Source organism: Phodopus roborovskii, unplaced genomic scaffold (assembly GCF_943737965.1).
Source record: "Phodopus roborovskii unplaced genomic scaffold, PHOROB, whole genome shotgun sequence".
Taxonomy (NCBI): domain Eukaryota; kingdom Metazoa; phylum Chordata; class Mammalia; order Rodentia; family Cricetidae; genus Phodopus; species Phodopus roborovskii.
This window is the reverse complement of record NW_026125295.1, coordinates 8,382,659-8,406,500: the sequence shown is the minus strand read 5'-3', so window position 1 is coordinate 8,406,500 and position 23,842 is coordinate 8,382,659. Positions and strand designations below refer to the sequence as shown.

Here is a 23,842-nt window from a genome sequence, read left to right as displayed (position 1 = left end):
GGGGGATTTGTGTGCATGCACAAGTGTCTGGGTACCTATGGGGTGCCCGGAAGAGGGCACTGGATCCCCTGGAGCTGGAGTTACAGGCAGTTGTGAGCAGCCATGGGGTGCTGGAAACCCAGCTCTGATGCCAGCAAGAGCTGCTGGGCCGGCTCTCCAGCCCCCTGATCCCCATCCTCAGCTGCTTTTAAAACCTTGCTTGCCTTTGGTGTCCCTCTGTTTCACCAAACCTAGAGGAAGACTACTTTTATATCATGCTTGGGAATAATAGACTTCATAATATTCTTGATTTGAGACATCAACCGTTTGGGAATTCTGAAAAGTCCTTGGCTGTTGCTTGCTAGGTCTTCCTTTCCCTGCTAACACCATGGGGGGCATCTTTCCCTGAGAACACCATGGGGGGCCTCTTCCCTGCTCCTACACAAACTCTTACATTTCTTTCATATGGTCGTATTTCTACTTCATTTTAAACTTTAAACATTTGCATCTTACCAAGTACCTGTACTTGCCGTATAAGACCCCATCTCAAAACAACAAAACAAAATAAACTCTTTTCTTTGGTTACCTTGCTATTTCTTTGGTTATTTACAAGTAGAATGCAGCCTTGCTATTTTTTCTAAGTAATAATTGTATTTTCAAACCATTTAGTCCAGTTTATTACTATAAAGAATAAGACAGCATTAAAGATCTATGTGACAATTTCTCCCTTCTCTCCTCTCCTATCAGACAAAAGGGTCACAGCCCTTTATACAGGCAACGGTGCTTTTTATCCTCATAGGGATTAATTTTGACATGTTAAACTGTATAATCATAAGAACAATTACTTACAATTTTTGACATGAATTCAAATTTTAAAGGTTTCATTACTCATAATTTATACCCTAGATCATTTCCCTTTACCCCAAGGTCCCTTTGTGATTAACTTTTTAGTTAGCTAAATAGCTTTAAGTCACTCAGCTCCTGAGCACCACAGCAGGTCTTGGGGCTGAGTACAGGAAGGTCCTGGTCTGGCATCTGGAATAAGGAAGGTGCTGAGGTTTGGACAGAACTGTGCTCTGTTGAGCCAAAGAGATTATCTTAAATAACCAAATAAACCCCCAACCAGGCATGCTCACATAGTCACAGTGTACCTCCCTGGGCTGAATGGCCTTGAAGACTCCCTCCAGGGGTGTGTGTGTGTGTGTGTGTGTGTTGTGTGTGTGTATCTGCAGTCTGTGCATCAGTGTGGTATACTCAGGTGTGTGTGTGTGTGTGTGTGTGCAGTCTGTGGATTAGTGTGATATAATCTGGTGTGTGTGTGTGTGTGCAGTATGTGCATTAGTGTGATATAATCTGGTGTGTGTGTGTGTGTGTGCAGTATGTGCATTAGTGTGATATAATCTGGTGTGTGGGTGTGTGGGTGTGCGTGTGCATGTAGTATGTGCATTAGTGTGATATAATCTGGTGTGTTGTGTGTGTGCAGTCTGTGCATTAGTGTGATATAATCTGGTGTGTGTGTGCAGTCTGTGCATTAGTGTGATATAATCTAGTGTGTGTGTGTGTGCAGTCTGTGCATTAGTGTGATATACTCTGGTGTGTGTGTGGGGGTGTGCGTGTGCACGTGTGTGCAGTCTGTGCATTAGTGTGATATAATCTGTTGTGCACGTGTGTGCAGTATGTGCATTAGTGTGATATAATCTCGTGTGTGTGTGTGTGTGTGTGTGTGTGTGTGTGTACTCAGGTGTATGTGAGCACAAACATGTGTGGAGGCCAGAGGTCATGTTGGATGTCTTCCTGGATTCTTCCCCCCCCCCCTTATTTTTTGAGACAGTGCCCATCACTGAACTGAAGCTCATTCATGCAGCTGGCCTGGCTGGCTGTCGAGCTTCAAGAGCCGCTTGTCTCCCCCTGCCCCGCACTGGGCTTACGTACATGCAGCGTGACTTCTGGGGACGGAACTCGAACTCGGGTTCTCATGCCTGCACAGCAAGCACGTTCCTCCTCCACCCCACATGACTTTTAGCTGCTACAAAGCACGCTTCATGACACTTTCAGGTTCCTGCCTTTAATTCTGATGTGTCTGGTCCTGCGGTGATGGGGGGCGGGGGGCACAGTGAGCAGACAGATAGGCCCTGCTTTGTACCCCAAACTGTAGCGTCATGGTCCCTCACACCACATGCATCCTGGAGAGCATGCACCACGGGCCACACAGCCTCTGCACTGAGGATCTATGGAAACCATCCAGGTCTGAAGGCGGTTGAGCTGTAGTGTCTACATCCACACACACAGAGCCCAGCAGAGTCAGGCAGCTGCTGAGTGCTCCCCGTGGGGCTTACTGTCTAGTGAGAACTGACTAAAAAGAGCTCCAGGGGAACTTGTTTTATTACCAATAAAAGAAATCCCACCCAGCCCTACACTGTCTGGATATTGAAAAGCCCTTTGATGACAAAGAATCGGCAGAAACATTCAGTAAGTGGTAATTCCAGGAGAAGGTGCAGGTCTTGTGGGACAGGGATCTGTGAGATGGGGCAGACCACGTAGGTAGGAAGCAGTCAACAGACTTTGAGCATCAAGTGCCACCACACACAGTCACCAGCCAGGGACAGCTGCCACCAGCTCAGAGCTGTCCCAAAGTGAGGGCGCTTTCGTCTGTGTCAAACAGTGGTGAGGTGTCCCCTACTTGCTTTTTCTTCCATCGGATGAGACCAATACAAAACTTTATTGTAGTTAAACGGAACGACAGGGCTTAGGAAAAACACAGGACAGAGATAAAGTGCCTGCCACACAAGCGTGAATACCAGAATTCAAGTTGTCACCAGCCACATAAAAGAGCCCAGTGTGGCAGTATATGGCTATAATCCCAGGAGCAGGGAGGCAGACACAGCGGGGTCCCTGGAATGGCTGGCCAGTTGGTCTAGTCTAATCAAAAAGCTCTGGAGAGGAAAGATCCTACCATCTCAGAAAAAATGAGGTGGATGGACCAGGGAGATGGCTCAGAGAACGTGTTTCCTGGGTAAATTCAGGTCCCCCAGAACCCACAGAAGTGCTGGCTGGGTGTGGGAATCAGCCTGGGAAGCAGACAGGGGAACCCCAGAGCAAGCCAAATGTTATCAGTCAGACGAAGAGCTTGGGCAGGGCTGTTCCGCCACAGCTCAGTTTCAGTACAAGGACTCAAGATTTGGGTTTCTTGGAAGATTAGCAGGGTCCTTCCTGCTGCCTGCCCTGTACACACAATCAGAAGGAAGGAAATCCTGGTGGCAAGGCCCTTGGTGTTATTTTGACCCGCACTTAACACGCATTTCCCATTCTGAACACACAGAGAGGAGGTGCTGAGTCCAGAGGCCGCTAACCCTGTTATGGCTTACACAGGACTCAGAGCTATCTGTTTGCTTAATCAATAATAAACAGAGCATGCTGGGGAAACAGCACTGGTATAAAGAACTCAATCCAGGGTGTGTTCACTTGGACTCTGTCCGTGCAGTAAGTTTCAGACGGGCCAAATGTGAAATGTTCCCTTGAGTGCAAAAGCCAGCAGGCAGCTGCCAGGACCCAGCCCCCCCTCTGCAAACCAACCGGGTGGAGCCAACATAGCCCTGAAAGGGTTAAATCACACGCTTGAAGTTGGTTATTCTAATGAGGAATGAATCTTAAACAGAAAATATTGATTGAAAAGGAGGGCAGGTTCTCGCGGTATGTGAGGGTGTTTGCTGCGGTGTTGTGTAATAAAAAAGCACCCAGCAAGGAATGGGCATGTTAAGATTAAGATTCATATTTTACGGGATGGCGGCATGCACTGTGTGTTGAGACATGATGGTATGATTCAGTACAATGTAATGAAGCAGCATCCTGCTTGATACTGAGTGGAGGGAAAAATCTCAGGGCCATGACACACACGAGCTCAGAGCAACTGTTGTTACCCCTACAAAACCTACACAATCAAGCCAGCTGAAAATCCCACTACAGGTGTTGGAGAGATGGCGTAGTGCTTAGGAGCGCTTGCTGCCCATGCAGGGGACCAGCCTTGGTTCCTAACCCACACCAGCAACTCACAGATGCCTGCGACTCTAGCTCCAATGCCCAATTGCCCTTTTCTGGCCTCCTTGGGCACCAGGTGTGTAGCAAGCACGTGGTGCACATTCATACATGTAACGCGTGCAAGCAAAGCACCTTTGCACATGAAACACAGATACAACGTCTCACAGTTTCCATCATGGAGTAGGAATGAGGTGCCCAAGTTGGGGAGCTGGTGGCAGCTGATGGCTGCACGGGACAGGGAACCATGGTTCTTTGAGGGGCAGCCACTGGGGTAGCCATGCCCTAATGGATGGCCCCACAACTGTATGCATGTGGGCAGCACTGACTGGGCTCAGTGGGCTAAATGATATATACGTATAAAATGGATACCACAGCGTAAATTTTAGTGAATAAATATCCGTCCATCTGCTATTTTAAAGGATTGTTTTCATACGGGGAGGGGGCTGTGCACATGGGTGCAGTGATGTCAGGGGCCAGGAGGGGGCATCCGATCCTCCAAAGCTGGAGTTACGGGGAGCTGTGACCTGCCTTGTGTGGGGGGCTTGGAACCAAATTCAGGTTCTCTGCAAGAGCAGCAGGCCTTCCTCACTGCGGAGCTCTCTCTCCAACTCCCATCTACTATGCCTGTTACATAGGAAGGATTGATTTAAGCTCATGATTTCATTCTATATCTGTTACTAAATATGCATTACAGGGCCAGGGAGGTGGCTCAGTCAGCAAAGTTCTTGCCTTGCAAGTCCAGGGGCCCCAGTGTGATCCCCAGAAGCAACATGTTTAAACAGCTTGATACGGTGACCTGCGCCTGTAATCCTGGCACAGGGGAGGCAGAGACGGGCAGCCCTCTGGAATTTGCTGGCCAGTCGTCCCGGCCTACGGGGTGAATTTCAGGCCAGTAGAGATCCTGCCTCAGGAAAACAAGGTGGACAGTGTCTGAGGAATGACAGCTGAGGCTGTCCTCTGGCCTCCACATGCCTGCCCACCATGCACTCCTGCATACAGACACGTATACACAGCAAAACTGCAGTGTGTTATTGCTGTAGTACTCTATTCATCTTACAAAGGGGAGCTAATAAAATTGGGATCAAGTGATGAAAAGCACATACAAATGTGTAGATACACACATGCTTTCGCCCACACACGCTACACGTGCCCAGAGGTCTCACACCTCACTCCTACTTCTAGCACAGATGCTAACTTTATGAGTGCAGACTCATCTCCTCATGAGAACGCTGGCTGCTCCGTCTGTTTTACTTTATCCTATTAGTTTACCACAACACTTAAGCATTAATCACAACAGTACGATGTTTTGAAAATAACAAAACCCAGAGCTTTAAAAAATTTACAATTCCATTATCTTCTAAAATATAGGCTGAAAAAACATGAAAGAAAAAAAAGTATCTTTTTTAGAAGTTATCACTTAAATTTTTTTCCTGTATGAGTATGTATGTTTGCATGTTCACATACGTGTGAAGGCCAGAGGTGACACTGGATAGCTTCTTCAGATGCTTTCAACCTTATTGTTTTATTTATTTGTTTGTTTATTTATTTATTTATTTAGAGACGGAGACAGGGTTGCCAATATTCTGCAAATACAGGAGACTACAAATGGCCCACCAGCCTCACCACCTACGACAGCCACCAGCAGCTTCTTTGCTGTCCACTGGACACGGGCAGGGACGTGTGCTTTACCAGAAGTACTTCCAGCAATCATATTTGTTAGATTCTGCTTTGAATCGTTCTAAATATTTATTGTACTTTAATTTATTGTGTGTATGTGTGTAGTTGTGTGCACATGAGTGTGGGTACCCACAGATACCAGGGGAGGGTGTCAGGTCCCCTGGAGCTGGAGTTACAGGTAATTTCGAATTGCTCAGTGAGGGTGCTGGAGCTGAACTCCGGTCCTCGGAAGAGCAGTACTCATCCTTAATAACTGAGTCCTCTCTTTAGCGGAATGCTTTGTGTCTTTACCTGTGGCCTGGTTTTCCATGTAGCTGTAAAAGGCTCAGATGCATCCTTCCCAAGGCCACAGAGAAAAGCAGCTCAGGCTAGCACATTGCCCTTCTGGCTGCTTGCCTGCTGGAAGGTTCTGCGGTGGGCTGGCAGGGCTTTTCTCCTATCCTTGGATGGGGCTGTTTAGCCTCTTCCATCAGACACTGGCTGAAGACGACAGAGGAAATGAGTGGATTCCAACGCTCATTAGGAAACTCCTCAGTGGAATTCAAAGTAAGAGTTGGGGGCAGCTTGGAGTTTTCTTGCATCCAAAAATGACATTTTCCAAATGACACTTGTGGCTGAGCAAAGTGACTACTGCACAGGAACGAGGCCCAGAGTTGAAAGCCCAGCATCCACTTCACAAATCAGGTGTGACTGCAATTATAGTCCTGCCTGGGGAGGGGGAGACAGGTGGGCCCTTGGGGGTTGCTGGGCAACCAGCCTAGCCCAAGTGGCCAGTTTCAGGCTTAGTGAGAGACCCCGCTCCAAAGGATAAGGTGGAGATCTATAGAAAAAGACCTCTGACAGTGACCTCTGGCCTCCACGCTCAGTTGTATGTGCACCCATGACACATGTGCAAACATGAACACACAGAAATGAACATACTCCGGTATCTGGGCTGCTATTTAAGTTCCTGACAGGAAGGCGCACAGAGATGGGATGGGGTATTGGTGATAGGACACTAGCCGGGGCCAGCCAGTGTGGTCAGCGTTCAGGAAGAGAGGCTCCTCCCATGCCAACGGCTCAGATGCACAGGGCTCTGCAGCCAACCTTGAGGAATTGAACTATAGTTCTTTACTTGTAAGATGAGGGTATTTAGCACCTTCCCACGCCTCAGCGCCGTGAGCAGCTGCAGACCACAAGGGCAGCTAATGCAAAATAGAGTGCTGTTGGTTCCGGAGAGCTGGCCGTCTCACCCATGCAAGGTCAAGCACAGGAGAATTAACAAGTCAGCCGCATCTGCTCTAACTCATACCCAGGTGCCCTGGGACCAGCAAGTCCACTTGGTCCTGTACACGGCAGAAATATATCAACAAGACAGCAGAAGAAGATGCAAGGAGCTGGGACTAGACACCTCCCTAGTTCTCCTCGACAGCAGAATGGGCCAGATATACATCGAATACTGCAGGGTTGCAATGGATACTCAGTCCATACTGTATGCAGTGTGTTGGTCAACCTCAGAAACAAAGCAAGATGCTGACTCCAGAGCTGGAGCTCAGTTCCCACTACCCACATCAGGTGGCTTCTCCGATGCCCTCTTCTGGCCTCTGAGGGCACTGCAATCATGTGCATGTACCCACACAGACACAAAGACACACACATAATTAAAAATGGAAATAAATACCTTTTAAAAGTAAGAAAGAGAAAGAGACCCGATTCCAAAGAGGCTCCCATGTGTGGTTTCTTTTACAGGCTCAGAAACGCATAAATACACTCCTGTTGCCTGAAGTCTGGGGCGGCAGAATCCGTGGTGAGGGAGGGGGGGAGCAGAGCCCCTTTGGGACTTTGGCCATTTTCTTCCCTCCGCCTGGGCGCTGGTTACACAGGTATGGCTGTCCCTGCTCCGTGGGTGGCAGCAGCTTCCTGCTTCCTCCTGGCAGGGAGACCTGAACCTTGCTACAGCTGGCTGAAGTGGCAGGCCTCTCCTGAATTCTTCCTCTCTCTTGCCTTCGGGACTCTGCCTGAGACTTAGTTTGCTTCAGCAATAAAGCCCCCCTTTCCTCCGCAAAAGCTCACATCCATCCTGTGATGTAAAATGAAGCTACCCTCACCCCTGCTGGACTCGGAGTAATGAACGGCTCTGATAGGGCCACCAAACAAAATTTGCTTTGGAATAGTTAAGGTTAATAGTGACCATTATTTAACGGTCTGCCCATCAGTAATTACTTTCCTATTTTTCCTTCCTTTCTTTCTTTCTCCACCCCCTTTTCTTTCTCCCTTCCTCTCCATCCCCCCCCCTTCGGCTGTTGAGGGGTTGAACCCTGGGCCCCGTACACGCTAAGCAAACTCACTAGCTCTGAGCTACGTCACTTTCCTCTCCTGGCCCCTTTATTTATGTTTTTACTTCTTTTCCTTTGGATACAGGGTTTTGCTAAGTTACCCAGGTTAGCTTTAAAATGTGTAGCCCAGACAGGCTCCTCCTGCCTCAGCTCCCAGGCAGCTGGGGTGACAGGCCTGTGTCACCAGGCTGGGCCTGTGTTTTTTTTGCTCTGGATCTCTCAAGCCACCCTGCAGCTTTCCTGACTGCACAGACTCTCTCGTCTTACACTGCTTCATACATGAAGGGCAAAAACAAAGAAGGCCACACTGTGCGTCACTGGACCAACTCCAGTTCTGCCGGTGATGGGCCTCAAATGTACAAGTACCATGTGACCCTGGTGACAGAGACAGCGCCAGCCACAGGGCACAGCCAGCGCTGTGTCTGACCCCTGACAAGATGGACTCAGGTTGGACAGATGGAGAATCCTGGACTGGAGAAGGCGTCTTGGGATTTGTTCACACCTGTCCCTTGTCAAAGCAGGAATGGGACAGGATGGACACACAGGACGTGAAAGACAAGCTGCCTTGGTGAAGACAAAGTATAGAGACCCTAGCGTACCACAAATCGGGCCAGCCTCTCCATGAGAATGATCGGCCCGTGAGAAGCAACACCTTGCTGTTGTCTAGGACACAAGTGACTTGTCCCCGTACATACCGAGTCATCTCGGTCTCAGGAAGCAGAAGTCAGACAGGAGGCCACCAGACTCATGTGTCTGACTCTGGAGAGCCCCAGCCACAAAAGGAATCTTCCAGACAATGCGGTAGATACAACTGTAGTCCACGATGAGCTACCATGCCAAGAAAAGACCAGACAAAGAATAGTAGGAACAAACCCAAACTGTCTGTTCTGCTCTTGATGGTCAAAGCAAAATCAATCAATCAATAAAATAAAATAAACCTCAAGGTTCTCTTTTACAAGGTTATCTCAGCACGCCCCGAGTGATGCATGAGCATCACGCTGGCTTCTCTGGCAGCTGTGACAGGGACAGGCAGGAAATGTGTCCAGTCCGATCTCTCAAGGTCCTTCCTACCCTAACATCCAAGACTCAGTGGCCCAACCGTAAGCAATAAGGAGTTAGCAGGGCTGGAGGTTGGCGATCAAGGCAGGCAGGTCTGTGCGTAGCCAACCATGAAGGGCCAAGCGGGGTGACTGTGGGTCCACGTCATCTCTGCACCCAGTCTGTGGTGTGGGCACAGCGACGCCAGCCTCACTGCATCCGATGATTGCTGAGCTCAGCCAGGTCACAGAAGCGGGTGGGTTTCAGGGCCGAGACCTCCACGCGGCTCTCGTATCTCACTTTAGAGGAAAAGTCACCAGGCAGAAGAAACCCTGGGCAGAAGGTGGGGTGTGGGGTGGGGAGGCTGCGATACCACCTGCTGCTCCTGTTGTGTCTTCTGGAGCCCCGGCCCACTGCATCTGACTGCACACACAGCGTGGGCCAGAAGAACACGGGCAAGCAGGGGCCATGGGTTAGCAGCTGGCAGCCCTCCCGCCACCTCTTACTGGAGCCACCGCGCTGGAACACGGGGTTAGCCTCCAAGGGTCCCATCCCATATCTATACCTGCACCATGGACTCTGCCCCTTCACGCCCACTTTACCCCATCTCACTCCCGTTAGCCCGCACCAGTCCTACTCCCCAGATACCAACCCTCTGGGAACAGAAAGAAACCTTGATTCCCAGGAACACTTAATATCAGGAACACTGATACTGCAGGCATGTCCCACCGCAGTTCATTTATTCAGTGATGGGGGACTCCAAGCACGGCAGGCAAGCGTTCGCCAACTGTGCTATGATGTCTCCAGCTCCCCTGGCCTCTTCATTATTACAGCTAAACATGAATTTAACCGGAGGAAACACTCGGCTACAAGGACCGAGAAGCACGCTGCCTTGTGGCCGCGTTTGACCCCTGGACGATGGCGACTGGTAAAACTTCCTGACGCCGATGGGATGGTACAGTGCCCGAATCGCTTAGCAAAGCTAACAGCAAGTACTACACACATTTGGGTGTTGACGCTGCCAGTTTAAAGACTTGGTTTCCCTACGTGTGTGTGTGTGTGTGTGTGTGTGTGTGTGTGTGTGTGTGTGTGTGTCTGGGGACCTCTGTCATGAGATTTGCATGGAGTATATTTGGCCTACACACTTCTAATATTTATTCCGTTCACACCGCGGCCAGCCAGCAGCTGAGTCAGAAACACGTCTTTAGCTTTGACAACAGTCGCCGCTTCTCATCCTATGCACTCTGTCCGGATCCCCAGGAATGCCAACCTTCACCTTCACCTGGACAGCGAGTCTATGTCTCCACCCATGCATTCTCCCGACTCAGCGGCATCTCTGTGCTTGCTGGCAGGAGATATTTCACTCAGAAACTTTACAATACCTTTCCCTCTCTCTTACTTACCTTTCCCAGGGTTAGGGCCTGGGGAGGCATGCTCATTTCTGGGAGAATTCTAGGAAGGGTTTGCATCTCAGTCAAGCCTCTGCACCCCACCCTGAGTCCCACAGAGCCCTTTCTCTAGCTTCCTCACTGACTCGGTTTACCTTGAAGCAGCAGGGTCCCCCGTCTCCCCCTTATGCTAAAGGGGATTTATTCTGCACATGCAACTGCTCCCCGAAACCAGACTGCCTGTGGTTACAAAGGTTTGCTTCATGTACCGGTGTTTCCATGGCCTGGACAACGGTGATGGTTGGTTCTAACTGTCAACATGACACACTCTAGAATGATCTATGAAGAGATTCTCAGTGAAGGACTGTGCTGATCAGCAGCTCTTACCCTATGGGTTGAAACTCTGTTGGGGATCAAACTACCCTTCCACGGGGATAAGTATCAGATAGTTACATTATGATTCATAACAGTGGCAAGATTACTGTTATGTAGCAATAGAATAATGTTATGGTTGGGGGGGTCACCACAAAACAAGGAACTGTCATTAAAGGGTTGCAGCGTTAGGAAGGTTGAGAACCACTGTTCTAGATCATAGCCTGTAGGCATGCATGTCTGTGAGGGGCTACCCTGGATGCATTCATTGCACAAGAAGGACACTCCCAAGGGGGCAGCGCCATTCCCTGGTTTGGGGCCCTGGGCTGCTTGGTGGAGGCGGCTGGCTGAACACTGGTGGGTATGGTTCATTTCTCTCTGCTGCTCACTGTGGCTGTGATGTGACCCAGCTGCTGTAAGTTCCTGCCTTGATTCCCTCTCAACAGTGGACTGAAACCCAGAAGTATAAGCCTGCTAGACCCTAAGACGTATCTGCGTATCTGCACACATAGGAACAGTGTGAGAGCTGCTCAGAGCAGAGGGAGAGCCTGGAGTACTGGCTGAAGAAAGCTGCGGTTACACATGGCTCTAGAGTAGTGTCTCTCCACCCCCTCGGAGGCCAGTTCTCCTCATACTCAGTGCCAAAGAGAGGCCAGCCAGAGGGCTGGGTGCTAAAGGTCAGCCTAGAAGGCGAGCCACGAAAGCTTTCTCAGGGCTCAGCAGCTGAGCCGCTGACATTTGCAATGAGAAAGTAAATAGAGTTAAGGAACTCGGATCCACAGAGCAGGAACTAGAAAACGCCCTTAATGGTTGCAGGAAGAACCATCCAGAACATCCCAGTTAGTCACCGAATCCCGAAATAAAAAAGCAGAGCACAACATTGGTGCGAGCCTCTGGGTGCAGAGCATGCCCCAGAGGACACATTACAGAGGAGGCCGTCCAAAAGTTATGCAGCTCGGTGGCAGAGCACCCGCCTAGCATGAGCACAGGCCTGCGTTCTAATCCAGGCTCACCAAGAGAAGACTCGTGTGCCATTTCAAAGGTCAGAATGTGTTTATGTGTTTGGTCCACCTCTGCCATCAGAGAAACGCAGAAGGCTTCCTTCTGTCTGCTGACGCACACAGATCCCTGGTCCATGTGTGCACGTGGCACACTTCCCTTTTAAAACGCATTAGAGTCAATGCTGCTCTCTCCTCACAGAGATGACTCAACAATTAGGCTAGACTTGCATGTGTGACACGACACACTAAGACTGGCACATGAGGAGGGACTGAGTGCTCTCAGGCTGGGGACGCCCAGCTCAGTGGCTAGCGTGCTTGCCTAGCGTGTACTGAACCCGGGCTTCTCACTTCTGCACTGAACAAACTGGGTGTGGTGCCGCACGCCTGTAGTCCTGTCAATCAGAAGGCGGAGGCAGAAGGTTCGGAAGTTCAGGGTCACCCATCATCCTCGGCTAGAGAACAGTAGGGTGCCTGAGATCCTGTTTTAAAAAGAAAAAAGGGGAGGAGCTAGAGGGTGCAGTGGCTAAAGGCGCCTGCTGCCAAGCCTGACAACCTGAATTTGATGACACTCACACACTCACAGACATAATGCACACACATGGCACAGGGAGAGAATCAGCTCCAGTGGGTTGTCCTTTGACTCCTAGATGTTTGGTGTGGAGCATGTGCATGCACAGACACCACACACACAAAATCACACACTCACACACACATTCACACACTCATACACACTCACACACACTGACACACTCACACACACATTCACACACTCACACACAGACACACACACACACAGACTCATACACACACACACACACACACAACACAATAAAAACAAGTGTAGTTTTTTAAAAGGACTCAAGCTCCCCTTTTGATTTTATAAGTGCTAAACTGCTCAGCAGGGTACCCAGGGCCACATGAATTAATTAAAATACCAGCTACGTTCTACATATTTTGCCATTAAAACACTCAGTGTCCACTGTCTTAGGGTTTCTATGGCTGTGAAGAGACACCATGACCAACGCAACTCGTATGAGGAAAACACTTAATTGGGGTGGCTCAATTACAGTTTCAGAGGTCCATTATCATAAGACTGGGCAGCAACCTGAGCATAGGAAACCTCAAAGCCTGCCCACACACAGTGACACACTTCCTCCAACAAAGCCACACCCACTCCAACAAAGCCACACCCCCGACAACGCCACTCCCTGAGATTATGGAGGGCAAATTTATATCCAACCTCCCACACTCACGCTATGAAGGGCGGCATTGTCGTGCTAAGGTGATTTATTTAAAATGTAATTTCAGGAGCATTGTGAGGTACAATCACTATAGAAGCCATTGGGACATTCTGCATTCCGTTTTTGTGTTTGATCCTTGCTGGACATGAAGCACTAGATAAGCAGGGGGCTTGCGAGGCCAATGGCCATGGCTTCATCCACCATACGGGACACCAACTCCCCCGTCCCTGAGCACACACTGGGTGTTAGCCAGCACAGCGCCGGTGTTTGTAGCATGGCCCCACCCAGTCTCACTCACTGCTCCAGGGTCCTGGGTGCCCTTGCCTTCCACACCAACGGCAGCGGCTACCGCCCTCTCTCCATGGGACCCAACGGCAGCAGATACCACCCTCTCTCCATGGGACACCAATGGCTGCGGCTACCACCCTCTCTCCATGGGACACCAAGGGCAGTGGCTACCACCTTCTCTCCATGGGACCCAAGGGCAGCGGATACCACCTTCTCTCCATGGGTCACCAACACCACCGGCAGCGGCTACCACCCTCTCTCCATGGGACACCAAGGGCAGTGGCTACCACCTTCTCTCCATGGGACCCAAGGGCAGCGGATACCACCTTCTCTCCATGGGTCACCAACACCACCGGCAGCGGCTACCACCTTCTCTCCATGGGACCCAACGGCAGCGGATACCACCCTCTCTCCATGGGACTCTAGGGAGGTTTGAACCCGCCTCTCACTGTGAGAACCCGAGAAGATCTTCTAGTGTCCGTTTCTCCATTTTGTAAACAAGAATAAAGCTTCCCTGGGGCTGGGGTGTGGGGGAGGTTCAGGGCATCACACTGTGTCGGTCAGGTCACCATTAGAACAGAGAAAGCAGAATCACCAGAAAGGAGTTTCCCTACGCCCTGGCTGCCAGTTCTGATTTGGTGTTGGGGACCTTTCTGTCTTTGTCTCCTGACCCAAGACGCTCCCTGCTGCCTGACCTGTGTCTAAATCTGTTGGATTTCCCTTCAGGAAGTCTGTCTTGCCTCTCTCACCTTATACAGAACACAAGCATGCCTGCGGGACTCTGCTCAGCCTCTGGAATCTTCCTCAAGGGCAAAGGCCTTTACTCCATTATGAATCCCTCCTTCCTCTTCCCCTGTGGCTCGCTTCCCATTTCCCCCAGGAGGCTCCTGACATTCAAAACCAAGATTCTGAAGCGAATAAACAAACACCCAACAGCTTTGCCGTAATATATTTGGTCTTTCCATTGTTAACAGAATGCCAGCAATAAAGAGGAGATCTAAACCAAAACCTCACGAGGCTTCTGGCTGTGAGAACTGTGTCTCTTTCCACTCCACCTCCTGAGGTCTCCTGCCTCCTACAGGTCCTGAGTTCCTCCCAGGGTTCTCCACTGGCCCTGGCCGGGCTTCCTCCCATCACATGGGCACTCCCAAACCCAACAGGGTCAGGCCTCTCACTCCACCACAGAATGCACTGGCTCTGCCCTGAGATGTCATTCTGTGTGTGTGTGCGCGCGCACACATACGTGAGTGCTCGTATATGTGGACATATGTGTATGCTTATGTATGTATGTGAACTTGTATATGTGCATACATGCATGCGTTTGTGCATGCATAGGCCCGTGTGTGTATGTGTGTGTGTACGTACATACGTGCGTGCATGCATGCAGGCATGTGCTGTGTGTGCTTGGATGTGTGTGCACACATGTGTGGGCATGTGCATATGTGTGCATGTGTGTGTGAAAGCCACAGGGTCAACTGCAGATGTTTCTCAAGAGCTGTCCACCTTGATTACTGATACAGGCTCTCTCACTGACCTAGAACTCACTAAATGGGTACGCTGGCCAGTAAGCCCCGGAGATCTACCTACCTCCATCTGCCCATTGCCGGGAGGTACTGGCCTCTTGTCCAGCATTTTTTGAAATGCGGATTCCAGGGTCTGAGCTCAGGTCCCCATGCTTTATTGACCTTTGCTCCCCAGCCCACAGACAGATCTTTTGCAGAAGGTGACTGGCTGGCTAACCTTTGCAGCACCCCCCCCCCCAGCGGCTGCAGACTCACTAACCAAAGAGGTTAATGTCACGGCCGTCACGGAGTCTCGAGAGCAAGGACAACCAGGGAGGAACTGTGGGCAGACAGGTGCACTAGAACCACAGGGTCTCCGTGCTTTAACTGGGTACGGACAAGATGACCTCGGTCCTAGCTCCATATATAACATAGGTGCTGGTTAATTCGTCACAACTGTAGCACCCCACACACTGGGCAGTGCGGACAGGAGGGGTTTTGCCTTTAGCAGTAGACACTTTTTAAATATTCGTTTCTCATAAAATCTTCACTTGTTTAAAATGAAAATGAATCTTTGATAGAAAAGACACTAATTCCTTTTATTATAATGCTGTGTGTTCTTTCCACTATAGAAAATGGTGATTGAAGGGCCTGCAAGATGGCTCAGCAGGTAAAGGTGCTTGCTGCCAAGCCTAAAGACCAGAGTTCAATCCCTGGGACCTACATGGTGGAATGAGAGAACCAATTCACACAAGTTGTCTGATCCCTCCTCACGTATTCTCTCTCTCTCTCTCTCTCTCTCTCTCTCTCTCTCTCTCTCTCTCTCCCTCTCTCTCTCTCCCTCCCTCCCTCCCCCCCCCACTCTTCTATATTAGTTACTTTTCTGCCTGTGATCTGACAAACAACATGGGGTTGGAAGTGTTTATTTTGGCTTACAGTTCAAGGGGAGGCTTGGCAACAGAGTCAGGATGTGGTCATATTGCATCCACAGACAGGAAGCAGGACTGGGCTATAAAACACCAAAGCCCAACCCCAATGAGTTGTTTCCTCCAGAGAGGCTCTACTACCTAAAGATTTCAACTATCTATTCCAATAACTATCCCAAGCAACGGCACCAGCTGGGAAACAAACACGCACCTAGGGGAAATTTCTCATTCAAATTACACCTTCCTTCTTCAACACAGGCGGGGGCGGCCGACACCACACAGCTGCTGGTGAGAAGCTGCGAAGCTCCTGGAGCCAGAGCTTGGAAGGAAGCCATTTAGGATGGATGAATGGACGGACGTAAGGATGGATGGATGGATGGATGGGTGAACAGGTAAGTGGATGGATGGATAGATGGATGTGTGGATGGATGGATGGATGGATGGATGGATGGATGGATGGATGGATGGACAGATGGACAGGTAGGTGGATGGATGAATGGGCGGACGGAGAGATGGGCTGATGGGTGAGTGGGTGGATGGATGGATGGACAGGTGGGCGGATGGGTGGGTGGATATGTGGATGGATGAATAGATGGGTGAGTGAACAGATGGAAGGATGGACCGATGGGCCAGCAGGCGGGTGAATGAATGGATGGGTGAGTGGATGGATGGGTGGATGGATGGATGGACGGATAGATGGACGGGTAGATGGATGCACGGATGGACTGACGGGTAAGCGGATGGATGGGTAGATGGATGGATGGAGAAACAGATGGGCGGGCAGATGGGTGGATGGATGGATGGATGGGCAGAGACAAACATCACCACATTTTTGGCTTTCGGCCTCCCTCTCTCCCCCAATCCCATTGGCCCTTTGAGGTACAAGCACACACTGTTAGTCCAACAGCCACTGGCAATCAATGGGCAGTAGCAGTTATTAGAAACAATTTCCTCAAGCCTAACCTTTCTCCCCACATGGACTGAGTCTGTTAGAGTACTAGCAACTTTCAGAAGCTGACCACATGCTGGCTTCTTCCTGGCTGGAGCATCTGAAGTAAGGAGATCTTAAAGGCTGCATCTCTCCCTCCCATATCTCTAAGATTCAATTTTAACACCACAGTCCTACGAAATTAACAGCTATTAAAAAAAACCACTCTGAAAGCATGCCAGATACAGAAACCAAGGTGTCTTAGTTAGGGTTTCTATTGCTGTGAAGAGACACCAGGACCACAGCAACTCTTATAAAGGAAAACATTTCACTGAGGTGGTAGATTACAGTTCCAGAGCTTGCGTCCATTATCATCATGGTGGGGACCACGGAGGCTGGGAGCATGGTGGTGTACAGGAGACGTGGTGCTGGAGAAGGAGCTCAGTGTTCTGCATCCTGATTCAAAGGCAACAGGAAGTGAACTGAAACACTGGGCACAGCTTGAGCATAAGAGACCTCAATGCCCACCCCCACAGTGACACACTTCCTCCAACAAGACCACACCTCCCTATGAGCTTATGGGGGCCAACTGCACTCAACCTACCACACATGGGCTTTGGCTAATGTCTGGAGACCTTCCAATAGATGTCTTTTTTATACAAGAGTCTAGAAAACTGAAGTTGGAGTCCTAGCAGCAAGAACAGAGCCAGGCTAGACCATGTCCCTAGCTTTCCGGGCCTCCTCTGGACCTGGAGATCGTCCTTCATCCGAAAGTCAAGCGTTTGGCGCCTGTTAGCTCTCACGAGGCTCTGTCAATAGAGAAAAACGAGCCCTAAGGCCTCAGGGACTACCTTAGTCACTCTTCTCACTCTTGGGACAGAGCACCCTGGCAAAGGCCACCCAAGAAAGGGTTTACTTCAGCTAATGGTTTGAGGGAACTCACTCCTTCATGGAGGGGAACACAGGATGCAGAAACTTGAGCAGCTCGTGTCCTATCCACCGTCGAGAACCAGACAGCAGTAAACGTTTATACTCAAGTTATCGTCTCCCTTTTATGCAGTTCAGGATTACAGTCTAAAGAGTGGGGTTACCCACAGTAAGCAGGCCTTCCATCTTAGCCAGCCCCGCCCAGACAGTCCCCACAGGCACGCCCACTGACCTTCCACATGATTCCAGGTCTCATCAAGTTGACAACTGAGATTAACCACGACAGAGTCATAACCCAGTGAACTCACACCAAGTCCCCTGCTGGGCACCAGAGCCTCTCTCCATGCAGTGACCTGGGGATCAGGCTCCTTCTGTCCCTTAAGCCCATACCTCAGCAGACCGCAGGTGGGTCATCACAGTAGGCAAGTGGAGAGACGGAGGAGCTATACCATCTCTTCAGTGCTCCGCACACAGACCTCAGTGGCCGCAGTGGCCAGACCTCAGTGGCCGTGGTGAACCCACAGAAGCGGCTGGAAAAACACTGGGTGATCGCTGTTGGATTCGGCCAGTGTGCCCATGATGATAACTTTTTCCTCTGTCTAAGTGAAAACATCCCACCCAGCAGGGAAGGCCTCATGGCACTTTATGTTGGAAAGTGAAGGAAGGAAGTCTTACAACTCAGACTGCCAAATCAAGCAGGGTGGAGAGGGGGGCTTGATGTCTGAGCCCCAAGCCCATCCACGGCATCTTCAAAAGCAGGAACCGTGTACACGTCGAGGCAGCCCCCTGCATCTGAGTCACGCAGGAAGCTTAGTGACCTTGGTGGTCTGAATTCAGGAGAGGGCTTGTATCACACTCTATAAAAATCATCCATAATGGGGCCTGGGAGACAGGAAAGTGCGTATCGAGTTCAATCCCCAGGCATGGTGGCATGTACCTGCAGCCGTTGGGGAGGCAGAGACAGGCAGACGCCTGGAGCTCACTGGTCAGTCAGACCGGCTTACTCAGTGAACCCGAGACCCCGGTGATTCTGGGGTCAGAAAACATGTTGATGGCTCCTGAGGAATAACACCCGAACTTGACCTTTGGCTTCCATATGCATGCTCACACATGTGTGCACATACACACACACACCAACCACACCCCCAATCACCATTAGTTTTTGGGTGCGTGGCATTGTTCTAGGAGCCCAGTGGAGAGGGAAGCATGGCTGAATCAACCCCATCCCTAACCCCCTCCACTGTGAGGTTCTAAATGCCACACTGCTTGAATCCTAGTAACCAAGGTCCTGTCACATTGCTCCCTCTAGTCAGGGCGCCCTGCCTCTCTAGGACAGCTCCCCACAAGAACCACGCTGGGTCAAAAGCGGTGTGTGGGTACCCTGACACAACACTACACTGACCCCTCCCCTCACCCCCGAAATCAAATTATAGAAGAAATAGGGTGCACAGCTATGATTTCCGACCATGGACTCAGACATGGTTATTTTTATACTACCTGAAGATTGTTCCAGATCTATCCAATTAAGAGGAGGAAGGGAGGAGTTGCTTCCTGCGATGTAGATGACGAACCCCACTGCTGGGAAAACGCAAGCCATCACAGACAGAGCTAGAGATGTGGTGCCTCAACGCTAATTAATTTATTATTCTCACTGCATCCTGTTTAGACACTCCATATGTTTAGCAGGGCCTGGACCCAGCTGCCCTTCAAGGCAAGGCGCTGTCTGCTTGGGTGTTCGTCATCTTAAAGGCGCCGACACCAAAGGAAATCAGTGTAGTTAATCAGAGGGAAAATGCATGAATCTGATAACTCCTGGATAGATGTGGAACTCTGGAGCCTGAAGGCCAAGAAGGGAGAGCCCACTACAGGGCTGCCTCACCCCAAGGGTCCCATTAGCTGAGAGAACCTGGAAGTCTGCAGAGTTTCTACAAGTGAGCAATAATCACCCCTCTGTTCCTAGAACCCTTTTGACCTTGGGGGCCAACAGGTCATAAGCAGTGGAGGAGAGCTTCCCGTGCCAATGGCCCCAAAGCATGCTGTACATCACATACCCAGAGTGCCTCCCACGTCTGCATGGTCCCCAGGAACCCGACAGCTCAGGCTGGCAGGCGGACAGGCAGCAAGTTACTGTGTCGTCTGCCACCAGATGACAGGGGAAGCAACTACTTTAAAGTAACAACGAAGAAATAAAAATAAGCTAACTCATAACAGCAGAGAGAAGAGGAGAGCCACGGGCCATCTACGGAGTCCAACAGAGTTCACAGGGGCAGGGTACAGAGAGAATCTCCAGGCACGATGGCGTAAGTGCTTCCAAACATTAAAGAGCAAGCCACAGGCAAACAGGAAAGATACCCAAGGAGATTTGCAGAGCAGCATGTGAAGGCCCTCCAGCACTGGGTGTGAACTGGGTGCGACCTGGGTGTGACCTGGGTGTGAACTGTTCCTTATGGGGACCTAAAGCAGAGGAAGTGCTGGGCTCCACATGTGGACACCATTCTGTGGGAACTGAGAGAGGATGGCGAAGTTCACAGAACAAGAGGTTTCTGTATTAAATTTGAAAAGCGACTGTCCTACTTCAGCTGTCAACTCCACACAGCCTGGAGTCCCTGGAGAAGAAAGTCTCAATAGTGGGACTGCCCAGATCGTATCGGTCTATGGGGATGGCTGTGGGGATTATCTTGATTAACTTATTAATGTGGGAGGACCCAGCCCACGGTGGGCAGCATCATCCCCCAGCAGATGGGTCTGAGTGGTATGAGAAAGCAGGCTGAGCAGGAGCCTGGGAATGAGCCAGCAAACAGCGTCCTCCGTAACTGCTGTCTGTCTGCCCTCTCGCCCTGCCTTCCCCTAATCATGGACTGTAGGCTGAAACAACCCCTTTCTTTCCTTAAGTTGCTTTTGGTCAAATCTCGTGTCACAGCAACCGACGGAAACTAGGACAACGGTGAATAGAAAAACCAAGCCAAAAACAGGGGAATAGTCCTCAAGAAGCTAAAGACGAAGGCTTGAGATCAAGCCGGCCAGTTCTCCATTATTCAAAGCCAAGAACTGGCGTGAAGGCACGTCACTGGGATAAAGCCATGGGGGCCTTTATGAAGGTCACACCAGGAGAGCCCAGGGTGGCCCTCACCGTGGGGCAGAAGACTTGCATTCTGCGTTTAGCAAATCTCGTCATTTTATTTACACTCCCTGCATGACACAATCTGGCAGTTAAGTGTCCACTGGATTAGGTCACCTAGTGGACACACCTCTAGATGTCTGTGTGTCCTCGAGGGTGTTTCCAGAGGAGGGGAGACCCACCCGACTGTGGCTGATGCCCAGGACAAATAAAAATAAATACAGGAGCAGGAAAGCCTAGTGGCCGCTGGCTCTGCTTCCAGACAGTGGGTGCCGTGTGGCATCTGCTCCTGCCGTGATGTACTGCACCCTCAAACTGTGAGCCCCGGTAAAACCGCCTCCATTCAAGCTGCGTTGAAATCAGTTGGGATGGCTGCTTTCTCCTCCTTTCTCTTCCTGGGGCTTCTTCACCTCTCTTTACATTTCCACACGACGTCCCCAAAACTTAACCGCCACTCCCACCACCTCTTTGTGTCCAGTCGGCACTGGAGAAGAGGTCATCGTCACAGGGTAAACGCCACACCTGAGGCCTGACCTCCCAAACCCACGAAAGCACAGCTGGTTGGGAGGAACAAGAGTGAATTCAGCCCACCACTGTGGACAGAAGCTCTTGCCCCGTGGGTTTCACTAAAGGAACTGCTACAGAATGAAACAGTATCTCCTATGGCATCATCTCCCCCTGCTCCTAAACCTGCCCCAGGCATCTTAAAGGCAAGCCATATGGAGACCAGGCAAGCACTAGATGCCTGAGGTGTCATGGTGATATTTTAAGCCCCTTTGGCTCAGTAGCCAGACTCTTGCTAAGGCGATGCAGTGTCACACCTGTGGGCCAGGTACTTCCTGACATGTGTCACTGGTCGTGGGAAGCCCTTCAACAAAGGTCAGGGTGTTCGTTCCATCAGCCTAAGTGCGCAATTCTGGCAGTGAGCCCTGCTGTCCCCTGCGGTCCGGGTGAAAGAGCCACCTCACCTTAGCCGTTCCTCCTCCTTTTTGCGAAGATTGAAGTCTCTCTGTACCACTTGGAGAACATGCTCCGTCTCGTCGTCTGTCAGACCGGACAGATCCAGCTTCCTCCCCATGATCAGAGTTAAGCACGGATGGCGGAACTAGATCTGGAGAGTGAGAGGACAGATCACAGACTGAGGATGAGGTCAAGCTCCATGTGGATAAAAATCCGCCCTCCGCTGACCCAGCACTGGACAGTTTCTGTGGAGGTGCGTACAAAGGCAGTGTGCCCCTCCAATCTCACACTCGCTGGCCAGACTGCAGCGAACAGGGCGACTAAGCACCTACGGGGTTCATGCTTTCGACTCTTCAGTGAAGACAAAGAGATCTGTGTGCTGGGCACGGGATTGCACACCTGTGACCCCGGCACACCTGTGACCCCGGCACACCTGTGACCCCGGCCACTGGGAATAGGCAGGATGTATCTGTGTATCAGGCACAATGTAGCACACCTGTGACCCCAGGGACGGGAAATGGGCAGGATTATCAAGAGTTTAAGGTCATCCTGGGCTACTTAGTGAGCTCTAGGCCTGGGATACCATAGGAAGGAAGGGAAGGCAGAGGGAGGGAAGGAGGGAGAGAGGGAGGGAGGGAGGGAGAGAGGGAGGGAGAGAGGGAGAAAAGGAGGGAGGGAGGGAGGAAGCCAAACCAGCAACAACAGAAAATCTATCCTTTTCATCAAAATAAAACAGATTTCCACAAAGCACTGAAAAGCAATAATCAAGAATTCTTAATTTCTGTAGTTTGATAGGTTATTTATGGGCATTCTATTTAATCACAAAATGAATTACAACATTTTCCTTAGATAAAGTAATATTCTATGGACACTATGCCCCTGAGAGTTTTCCGCAGGCCTATGCAGTAAACTCCAGAAGTCCTGGCATATGTATAAAGCTGGAGGGAAGCGCTGAAATGTTATGCTCTGTGAGTCTATACGGTAATACGAGGGCTGGGGACTGCTCTGTTGGGAGGGCACTTGCCTGGCATGCACCAAGCTCCAAGTGCTTTTGGCCTCAGCTGTAAGAGTTCAAGGCCAGCCTAAGTTGCATGAGACCCGACCTCAAAATTGAATGAACGGAGTAACATAAACTTCAGACTACACAAAAGATAATCTACATGTATCATAATGAGCTGTCTGAAACCAAACAAAAAATAATCTACACGTATCATAATCTACACATATCATAATAACAAGCTGTCAGAAACTATTCAAGAAAACACACTGGGATTGTAAAAACATAACAAAGCTGGGATTATAATAAATAAATGTTTTTAATAAAGTTCCCATTGAATGACAACACCTGCGGTGTGTCACAAGCTTTAGATTTTCATACACGTATATTAAACAAGTCTAATGCCCACTACGTCCTATGGGCAGGGACCACCCCACTTAGAGTTGAGAAAACGAGGCGTGCACTCACCCCTCGGTCACTCCCCCAGGAGTGACACCTGTGACCTGGCTGTCTCTCTGCCTCAGGTCACACTGGCCCTGCACACTCACATCTTATCTAAGAGAGGACAATGGAAGGTCCTGAGCCCCTGCCCCTCTTCCAATGCATACTGACTAGGAACACTAGGAGCAGCAGATTCCAGTGTGTGTGTGTGTGTGTGTGTGTGTTTGTGTGTATGTATGTGCATGTGTATGTGCATATGCATGTGTGCCTGTGTGTGTATATATGTATGTGTGTGCATGTATGTGTGTGCATGTGTGTATGCATGTGCATCTGTGTGTATGTGTGTACATGTATATGTGTATATGTGTGTACTGCATGTGTGTATGTATGTGTGCATATGTATGTATGTGTGTGTATCTGTGTGTATGTATGTGAATGTGTATGTGTGTGTGCATGTGTGTATGTGTGTATATGTATGTATGTGTGTGCATCTGTGTGTGTATGTATGTGTGCATGTGTGTATGGGTGTACATGTGTGTATGGGTGTGTGTACGTGTGTATGTGTATATATATATGTGTGCACATGTGTGTGTATGTGTGTGTATCCCATGTTGGTGCAGGTGCCTTCAGAGTGGTAGCTGTTGAAGAGTGTTGGGTCTTCTGGAACTGGAATTACAGATGTCTATGAGCTGCCAACTTGGGTGCTGGG

The 23,842-nt window shown here is 50.1% G+C and overlaps 1 protein-coding gene across 1 annotated transcript in view; it reads right to left on the bottom strand.

Moving 5' to 3' along the window:
• The window catches only part of Myrip (myosin VIIA and Rab interacting protein), a 140,198-nt gene extending 118,363 nt beyond the window's left edge, over window positions 1-21,835 (bottom strand). Inside the window, exon 1 of the mRNA XM_051202478.1 lies at window positions 21,704-21,835. Coding sequence (XP_051058435.1) covers window positions 21,704-21,813 — 110 coding nt within the window. The 5' untranslated portion in view covers window positions 21,814-21,835. The remainder of the gene's footprint in view (window positions 1-21,703) is intronic.
• Between the last annotated feature and the right edge of the window lie 2,007 nt (window positions 21,836-23,842).